This window comes from Gymnoscopelus braueri (assembly GCF_963280865.1).
Source record: "Gymnoscopelus braueri genome assembly, chromosome: 1".
NCBI classification, from domain to species: Eukaryota; Metazoa; Chordata; class Actinopteri; order Myctophiformes; family Myctophidae; genus Gymnoscopelus; species Gymnoscopelus braueri.
Window position 1 is genome coordinate 50,959,133 of NC_137603.1, and position 10,663 is coordinate 50,969,795.

At 44.2% G+C, this 10,663-nt stretch overlaps 1 protein-coding gene across 3 annotated transcripts in view; it reads right to left on the minus strand.

The window, feature by feature from the left end:
• Positions 1–10,485, minus strand: part of nkd1 (NKD inhibitor of WNT signaling pathway 1) — a 54,239-nt gene extending 43,754 nt beyond the window's left edge. For all 3 annotated transcript variants that reach the window (XR_013932996.1, XR_013932997.1, XM_080425753.1), the window contains exon 1: positions 10,379–10,485. Coding sequence is in view for 1 of the 3 variants with exons in the window: in XM_080425753.1 (XP_080281879.1) it covers positions 10,379–10,447 (69 nt within the window). In the remaining 2 variants the exon portion in view is untranslated. The remainder of the gene's footprint in view (positions 1–10,378) is intronic.
• Positions 10,486–10,663: the final 178 nt, after the last annotated feature.

Genomic DNA, 10,663 nt, shown 5'->3' on the forward strand with positions numbered 1-10,663 from the left:
GAAGATAGCTGTGGCTGTAAGGCATGATAAACAGATACCAAGTACTGCCGCACATGCCTGGATTGTTTGCGTGCGTGCCTGTGTGTGTGCGTCTCTTTGCATCACTCTGTAGCCTCTATGCCTGTGTGTGTGTGTGTGTGTGGGTGGGGGGTCACGCGTTCGTGTCTAAAAATGCACTCGCGTACGCGCCGTCACGAGAGCAATTTTATGCAGATGTCGATCTCATCCTACATATTAAGACTTCGCTGCATGCTCGAGTCGTATTATTCAGCTGCGCCGGCCGGAGCGCTAGCCCGCAGGGGGACCTGATAAACAAACAGGAGAAAATTATTCAGGACTTAAACACTTAAACACCCACTTGAGCAGAGCCTTTTAAGTGGGCTGATTAAAACGGGCATAGGGCTCGGCTCCCATTGGAGAGCTGCAGCGGAGCCAAGCGCCACCATGGGCGATCGAGTCTCTCTCTCTCTCTCCCAGTCCCACGGTCTCTCTTCCATATCGTTGCTGTCGGGCAGAAACCTCTTATCTCCGTGTTCTATAACCTTTTGTGTTTTTTTTCGTAATTAACACCCATACTTGATCATACTACAGCGTCACACAAAAGCATCTAAAGTAGCAGATCCACAAGCTCGAAGCTTGTAAATCTGCTAACTTTTGTCGTTTTTGAATTTGCATCCTGAAAAGTAACGCGTTTTGGACATATGAGGTTTCCACGTGACAGAGACCATATAATCTCACGCTCCTCCGTCACTGGCCCGTATCACATCTCTCCCCACACTTTTCCACTCTGCTCTGCGAACTGTTTGGGAGATGTATAATCCAAAGGATTCTTTCTACCTTCTTTCCCATCTCTCAAACAGACTGTCCATCGGTTTCCCTCCATACAAAGCTATGTCATCATAATCAATGATAAAAATAATAATATCTAAAATGTATATAGTGCTTTTTCTAAGTAACCAAATACATGGGAGAAAACAAATTTACACACAAAAAAAAACACTTGAACCCCAGCATCCCTATTCTGGGGAGAACATTCGCCAAAAAAAAGCAGACCAGCATGCTCACAACGTGTCGCAACGCAACGCGCCGTGAGCTTGTAGATCGGCTAATTTTGGTGGTGTAGACCAAAAGAAAAGTGATCCGATTACAGTTGCAACTCAGGTCCGTTTCAGTAAGACTACAGGGTTTAAGAGGTTAATCATCATCATCCCCACTTATATACCCTGTTCTTTCGAATAACTCAGAAATGCCATGAAAAATAAATCCCTAATTTCCAAAGTTCTATATGTTATATGATATTCCACCACTTCAAGGCTGAGTCTTAAATCGTCTCCGTCAGCAGCATGGGTTTCAGTGTCTCTGAGCTCCGCCTTGGCTGTGAAAGTATTTATAATGCATGCGTGTGTGCGTGTGTGTGTGTGTGTGTGTGTGTGTGTGTGCATGTGCGTGCGTGCGTGTGCGTGCGTGTGTGTTTGTGCGCGTGCGTACGTGTGCCCGTCAGCTGTGTGAGCCACTTCACACTTTCCGCTTTTAACCCCTATTGCCAAAAAAGGAAAAAAGGGGAGCAAAAAAACATTCCTCAGAATTCAACCTTTTGAATTATTATTTTCAAAACAAATGCCATACTGTAAGAGTATCTTCAGCACAGAACAAACCCTCGAGCGAGAGAGGGAGAGGAGAGAGATACAGACAGAGAGATACAGAGAGAGAGAGAGAGAGAGAGAGAGAGAGAGAGAGAGAGAGAGAGAGAGAGAGAGAGAGAGAGAGAGAGAGAGAGAGAGAGAGAGAGAGAGAGAGAGAGAGAGAGAGAGAGAGAGAGAGAGAGAGAGTAAAGGGAAGGCTTTGAAATGATCAGCGGCTGTCTGTCTGTCTGTCTGTCGGTCGCTCCTCAGTGAGAGGGGAGGAGGAGGAGGAGGAGGAGGAGGGAGATATTTGGGAAAACAAAGCACAAATCTCAGCTGCTAATCCCCCGGGATTCAGAGCACATTCAGACGCCTTTGATCTCCAGAGTGCATCCGGACAGCCCGTTCCAGACATACTGCAACAGCACCCTAACTAAGCACACACATGTACACGCGTGCGCACACACACACGCGCGCGCGCACTATACATAGTGTTGCTGTCGGGCAGAAACCTCTTATCTCCATATTCTAACTTTTTGTGTTTTTTCCTTAAATGAACGCCCTACTTGATCATACTACAGCGTCACACAAAAGCATAAAAAGTAGCAGATCTGCAAGCTCGCAACGCGGCGCAACGCGGCGCAACGCGGCGCGAAGCGGCGCGTTTTGAGCTGGTTTTGCTATTTTTGAATTGCTATTTGCTATTTTTGAAAAGTTACCGTTTTAGACATAGTATGAGGTTTCCACCCGACAGACACTATAGACACACACACACACACACACACACACACACACACACACACACACACACACACACACACACACACACACACACACACACACTCAGGCTGCTTCCATATCTGGCATACCCCCAGTCATGGTAGTTTGCCATGCACACGCTCAAGCTTCAACACACACATTGATTGATGATATAAAGTAGGTCATATAAAAGTATATACGTTTTAAATCGTTTTTTGTTTTGTTTTTCTGTTTGTGTTTCAAAACCCCTGTTGAAATGCTCCTAACTGTTCTACTGGGGATTGGGGACATATAATTGAAGGAAGAAAGTCATACTTTTTAAAAGAGGATAGTGAGCAATTAAATGCCTTGGCTGACAAAATCTATATATTTTCCCTCAAACTAGTTCATCAAGTTCACTTGTGTTCCCCCCCCCCTTCCTTTATAAATATATCATAAAATAATTCATCCAGGCACCATAACATCAAGGTGTAAAGTCTTCTTAGAGAGCTGATGCTGTGGGCTTTTAGCGCGACGACACACAACAGAAAGGTTCGGGAAAATGACAGGAAGAAGTGGATCAAATATCTGCCTATGTTTCAACCTTTACCATCCTCTGTTCTGTAGCATTATCTGTGTCTTTCACAGGAAGAAAAGCTTCCCGGAAGGCACCAGCGTTCTCCCACAACAAACGAACGCTATAGCCTGCCCCATATTGTCACATTGTGGGGGGAGAGGCTCCTCTGGCTCCAAAGTAATCTATGTGACACGCAATCCCAGAGGTGACATCAATGCCACTCCCCCCCCCCCCCCCCCCCCCCCGACACTGAAAAGCCCCCTTCAGCTACGTCGACGTCAACCCCAGACTTCCTCCTCCCATCTTCTCGTGGGAAAAACAAAACACACACACACACACACACACACAGCCTTTCTTTAAGCTTAATTTATATATGATCGCAGGAACAGATCAACGCTAACCGGAACAATGGGCCCCTGATAACACTCTTTTTTTTTTTACATATTTGACTTTATATGTCTACATTTATTTTTACTAATGAGGGGCCAAATAGCTTCATACAATATTGTATTGTATTACATTTAAGGCCCAATATTTCTACAAAAGCTACAAATTGTCATTTTGGGCCTAAACAAAAGGTTAAAGGGTACTTTAGGTCTGATAAAGATGTACCGTGCATGTCCAAATCATGTATACTTTACTTAATTTCCGACCAATTTCCAAACCATACATGTATTCTTAATTGTGTGTACATTGGAAAAAAAAGGGGGAAAAAAAGGAGGGAAAAAAAGAGCTAATTTAACATTGAGGTGCCCACACGGTTTTAGGTCCCCACTGGACCTGTATCCAGATCTGGACGTGTTGTTGTTAGCTTATAAATCTGTTCTTTTCAGCAAGCAGCACTGTTGTACTACAGAGTATAAATGTGTCTTTTAGCCAGGTGCTGCCCAGCCAGCCGGCCCCCCCCAACCTCCTCTACCCAAAGGCCATGGCTTGTCTTTTCTTTGGAGAGCGCCAGCCTCCAAAACCTTTACTCCCAGCCTCTTCAAAGAGCCACAACAACAGGCCAGGCTGTCCCAGGGGAGGTGTGGGGGCCTCCCCTTGCAGAGGGGTGTGGGGGGGGGGGGGGGAGAGAGAGAGAGAGAGAGAGAGAGAGAGAGAGAGAGAGAGAGAGAGAGAGAGCGAGAGCGAGCAAACCCTGGTGGGAACACAAGGGTGTGGGGGCAGTGTTGCCAGGTCTGCTTATCATAAGCGAATGTGGGCTTGTTTCTCTGTAAAGTCGCTTGCAAATATTGGTGGTTGCTGTTTTTTGGCGGCTTGTTTCTAAAGTGTAGTTGCTTAGGGCTTGCTTCCAACTTTTTTATTATTATTATTTAAACCAGTGATTCTCAAATATTTTCAAGTCAAGGACCCCCAAATTAATATGTACATGTCCCTAACCCCATCTGAAAATGTTTTGTTACCAGCGAGCCTCTTACCAGAGTTGTGGTGCTAGAATGTTTCAGAAATATTCCAAATATTCCACATTTTATATTTGTTTTTGAAAATAGCTTGTAGATCTGCAATTTTCAAATAACCGATGTGTATCATATAGGTTTAAAGTTATCTAGTTGCTTCTTTTGGGCTTGTTTTCATAGACCTGGTTGCTTATTTCTCTCGCAAAATCTGGCAACACTGCTGTGGGGGTGGGGTAGGGGCCTTTTCTTTTTTTTGCGACATGCAACGAGCGAGAGAGCAAGCATGCACGCAGGGACCAGCCGGTGGGAAAGGGGGGCCGGCAGGGTTAAGGAAGAGGAGTCTAAATTTGAAAGGTGCTTTCAGCTACAGAGAGACAAGGGTCCCGTTTTTTTTGTAGAAATGACAAGGAGAAAGTAAAGTACAACTTCAAGAAGAGAGGGTAGAAAGGGAAAAGGGGCGGGGTGTTGTGTCTTTTATCACACTATGAAGGCTGGGGAAATGTGTAAGAAAAAGAAAAACGCTTATACTTCCAAAAACTTTCTACTAGATAAAAATAAAATAAAAGTTATAAATAAATAAAATGAATATCAGACGCCCGGCAACCTGCTGTGAAACAAGACAGTTGGGGGTAAAGGTTCCACCGTGATTCACTCTTTGAGATGCTCCCTGTCATCAGATTAGAGCGGAGCATGCTTGCAAAATAAATAAATAAATACACATCCTTTGGTTTCCAGCAGAGATATAATGTTTGTGTGTGTGTGTGTGTGTGTGTGTGTGTGTGTGTGTGTGTGTGTGTGTGTGTGTGTGTGTGTGTGTGTGTGTGTGTGTGTGTGTGTGTGTGTGTGTGTGTGTGTGTGTGTGTGTGTGCGTGCGTGCGTGCGTGCGTGCGTGCGTGCGTGCGTGCGTGTTTTGTACTGTATACATGTGGCGGTTGGGTTGGGAGGGTAGAGGGGAGCACATTGGGTAGGGGGGCCTCATGCTGGAGGAGGAGGAGCCAGGGATGTCACTACAAACGCCTCCCTCCCTGCCTGCTGCACACCACCATGGCACGGCCCACACTTCAAATGCAAAGTCTCATTTCATCAGCCACAAGCAGCAAGGCCACGGGGTAAACGCGAGAAACAGATGGAGAGCAGAGGAAGGGAGAGAAGTGAGGAAAGAGAAGGGAGAGAGAGAGAGAGAGAGAGAGAGAGAGAGAGAGAGAGAGAGAGAGAGAGAGAGAGAGATTGCAGGGACAAACAGGATTATAGGAAGAATAGGGGGAGGGGACATCTTAAGTGTCAAAAGACGAAACTTTGCAGAATGCAAACGTGAATACTTTGACAGTTCAATATATGCTGCCACCTGAACTAACGGACGCAGGCACAAGCCATATCTCAACTTTATAGGACCACAATGGAAGCAAGTCCCCAGGAATGTTTTGTGTTATCCTTTTAGCCTAAATGTCTGACTGTACCTCGTGCTGTTTAACATTTCTGTCTAATAAAGTATTCAATCAATCAATCAAACATAACTCTCCAAGTTTACTATTGAACTCGACCACCGGTTTGTCTCATGCCATGACTTATATAGTCAGCCTCAGGACCTAACAAAAATTATACAAACAGAAATTTTAACCCACAAAGTTGTATAAGAAGAGGAGGACATCTTTGCCGTCTCTGGACTACATAATTGTACTGGGTGCACATGGGGGATTGCATTCAGAGAATAGGTGTGGACACACCACACATTGTGGGGAGAAGGTGCGCCACAGATCCCACATGCTGAGAGCCACCTGTCCATAGCACTCACTGACTCCATGTGATCACTTGGACAATTCATTCAGAGAACCATCACTGACTATACAGGGAAGAATATACCCCAGTTTCAGAGCAAGATTTGGGAAGGAATCAAATCAAAGGAATTCCAGGCCTCCGACTTCCCACTGTTGTTGACACCCGACCTACATTCCCATGGATGCCAATTCAGCTGGGGCGGTGGGGTGTTGGGGTGGTATCTAGGCTAATGTACATGGCTGCCAAAGGCAAAAAGCAAAAGATAAACAAAAAAAGGTTTAGCTTAACTTTCACATGAAACATTAACAACGTCAGATGGCTTTGTTAACGCTAAAAACAAAAATGGGAAAACATCCAGATCAATACTGATGTTGCAGACAGCTTTCTTCTTCTTTTATTCATGTTCTCTCTGAGCTACAGAGGCCATTAGGCACACACACAGGCCTCAATTATTTAGGAAAATACAGCTCCACCAAGACTAAACTGTCTGAAAACCTCCAACTCTTTCGGCAAGGGCTCGTCACTCTGAGCCAAGTCTCACTTCACACCATCTGGGGAAGGAAAACACTCTCGGCTGTCGTCAGGCAAAAATAAAAAAAACGTATTCAGGACTGAAAACAAGGATGTTTGTTTCTCCTTATTATTGTCTTTGTTTCTTTTGTTTTTAACCACTTGAACCCTAGCGTCCATATTCAGGGGAAAACATTCTGCGTAAATGGCAGATCTACAAGTTCACAACGTGTCTGATGTTGTAAGCGTGTAGATCGGCTATTTTCAGCAAAGTGACTCGTTGAAGCGGGCAAAACTTACAGGCCTAGCACAGAGCCCTGGGGGGACCCCAGTCAACTCGTTGAAGCGGGGTTTAAGTGGTTAAATAGGTGAAATAATGGATTTATCAGCTTTCAAAGTCCAAAAGGTATAGTCAATCAACATGTTAGTGACAGTGTATAAGATTCCATATCAAGCAAGAAAAGATGAAACTAACTCAGTTACAGGAGGTTTTTTTCCCACCACAAAAGTGCCAACATGAATTAGAACATTTAAAACAACATTCTCAGGGTTCCTTGAGGGGGTTCCAAACCAAAATGAGGGGATTCCAAAACCAAATGGACCCCTACGGATCCATTTGGTTCCATTTGTTACACTCTCAGAGTTATGATGGGGCGGGGGGGGGTCCTAGAAATTCGAAAGTTTGATAAGAACCACTGTTTTAGAAAGCAGTCACATGATTTCAGAAGATGGATCATCATAACACGCAGCACTGAAGCCGGAGCCCCAATAAGAGCCCAGCAGACATTTGCCCTTCCTTCCATGATGGGATCCAGTTACAAGATGAAGATGTCTGTTGGAGCCTCGGGCCCGTGTCAGGCTTAGCGCCACTTCCACACCATGTGTGTGCAACATGCAACCCCCCCCCCCCAAAAAAACACACACACACACACACACACACACACACACTTGTACACAACAATCCTTGCTTGGTCGCTCGCACGCAAGTAAAACTAGCAAAAACCACAATGTAGTCACACCGAACTTTGATTCTGCCTATGTGGCGGATTCTGCCAATGCTTTTCAATGGAGCGTTTTCTTTTGCGGAAATCCGCGAATGGCAGCAAACTCCGTTCCCATTGAAAAGCATTGGCAGAATCCACCGCAGAGGCAGAATCAAAGTTCGGGTGTGACCGTACCCTTACAGGTAAAGTCCTGTATTCAGAATTTTACTTGAGTAAAAGTACAAAAGTATTGGTATCAAAATATACTTCCATTACTCATTATGCTGAATGTCCCTTTTCACTTTTTCTTTTTAAATACGTAAAATTCTTTCAAAAATAGCTGATCTACAAGCTCACTATGCAACGCAGCGTGTTGTGAGCTTGTAGTTTGGCAATTCTGCAATAGTATACAATTAGGGCTTTAACTGGTTAGTGGTATGTTTTGTAATAATCTAAATCGGCAAAGTGACTACTAACTGCCTCCCATCTCCCACCATGCATTTCTCATCGCTGACCAACCAAACCAGCAACACTTTTTTGGCAATTCGGGCTAATAGTCACCTTTTCTTTTTTTAAAGAAAAACAAAAGCAGATTCCAGCTGAAAGACAGAGTGATATCGGACTTTACAACTTGGACTTTGGTCAGGAGATCTAGTTGCCGTCTACAGGCTGCATATCACTTCCTCAATTCTGAGACTGACTTTAGTATCTATTATACCAGCATGCAAACGTCTTTGATTGATCGATTGAATACTTTATTAGTCAGAAATGTAAACAGCACGAGGTACAGTCAGACATTAAGGCTAAAAGTTCCTGGGAACTTGTTTCTTCCCCAAAGGAAAGACAAAAACTGTTTTTCTAAGGAATTGTATAGGTGTGACTGTTCCTGCCCTGTTAATTAAGCTCATAAATAATCGTTATCCAAAAAGACTGTTTACACATTTTGTGGCACAATTCTGATAATCTGGTTTCTCCAAAATAGCACATGGCTCAGGGTATTCTTGTCTCATGATGATGTGCGTGGCTGGCTTTTTGTGTGCGGAATAAATCAACAGAACCGTTTCTGTTGCCACATTAAAAATGTGATACTTTTATTTTATTTTTCACAGTGCCTTGCTTGTTGGTGTGTGGGTGGAGGAATTGAGTCTCCTGGAGGATTTCTTTTTTTTTATGGGGCTTCTCAGTCCTCAAACATGCCTCCTTTGAGGGAAAGCATCGCTAACCAAAGAGGCTTAAGGCTCCTCTGAAGCAATTCCAAAGGATTTCCTCACTTGACAACAACGGCACTGTGTGTTTACTGTGATGCCAAAATACAAAAACAGCCAAGGACCTCCAACATTTCTCTTTTCCAGCCATTACAATGCGCCCTTGTCACCACCATGGGTCTTGTCACATGATTTCAACGCAGGGCTTCATCTGTTTATGAGAAACAAACAACTATAACTAACATCTGCTTTTCTGGCAGCGGCTCTCTAACGTTTTAATTTCAAGGACCCCCTGTATGCATTAAGATTAGGCCACGGACCCCCGTAACTCTACAGTCGCTACAGTCCTGTCATGATCCATTTGGTTTTTAAACTGTCAGTCATTTAGGTGCAGGGACCCCCTGGAAATCCCTCAAGGACCTGCTTGGCATGCATTATGATTATAACCATGATGGACCCTTATACGGGTCCATTTGGTTCCATTTGTACACTGTCTGAGAGTTACAGTCCTGTAAATGATCCATTTGGTTTCTAAACTATAAATCATTTAGCCATAGGGACCCCCTGGAAACCTGTCAAGGCCCACTGCGGGTCCCCCGGACCCCACTTTGAGAACCACTGGGCTGATGGCGTACGCATTTTGTCAAACAAAATGGGCACATCATGCTGAGACATCTACCAAGACATCTACCAAGATATCTGCCAAAATATGCCCAAAAGGAGTGTCAAAAGACAACACTTTGTATAGGTTTAATTTAGAGTGCATTCAGCTCAACGGATACTGAGGTCTCCTTTGGGTTACGGTTCAAGAGTGGGCCAAGTGTCCACTTTAAGTGTCAGGCATGTATGAATGAATGCATCATATGAGCAGACCGGCTACACATGACTAACATTTTACACCTTATGGTCTCACAACTGCCTTAAACAAATGGATCAATACATACAGTAACAGTATTGTATCCAAAATCAGCAGAACGATTCAACCTGCATACACACACACACACACACACCACACACACACACACACACACACACACACACACACACACACACACACACACACACTTATACTTTCTTTTCATACATTCAGACATGCAATCAGGTCTTTGCCATGGAACAACCAATAGGCTATAGAGGTTACAACTAATATTTCTGATCAATGCAGCAACCAACCTGTCCCCAGATGGGATTGTTATGGAAAACGTTCTCAACCTTTACAATAAGCACCTGAGCGTGACCTCTGTACATAGTACACGGCCGGTATAATACTGCAACAACCGTGAGGAGGCTATAAACAACTCCAGATGTAAAACCATTACGAGCCATTACATAAAGTACAAAGTTCATAACTTGTGTTATAGCCTGGTAGTAGGCAGCAAGCCGCACAAAGTTGAGATCAACGCAGCGGCGGTGAGATGCGCTCAAAGCACACAGCAGACACAATAAAGCCCACAAGGTAACAGATATAAAGTCCTAATGGTAGAACATCTCTCGTCTCATCAATAAAAAGCAACGAGTGTTTTTAGAACCAACAGCAGTATAATAATAATAATAATAATGTTCTTCTTACCCTGGCCGTGGAGCCGCAGTGGTTCTTGTGACTACAGTAGTATTTCTGTTTCACCAGCCACTCGTCCATTCCTTTACGAGCCAAGCAGGCATTCACTACGAAACTGTCGCCTTGGAAGGAGAAAGAAAAACATTATTAGTACAAACTACTACTATTATTGCTAGAACCAAATCACATGTGCGCACGGCACGCACATGTATTATTTTGCGTGTGTGAGCGACCAAATCTCTCCGTCCTCCACTCATGCAGCCTCTCATCTTCAACGAGGATTAAGAGTCAAACTCA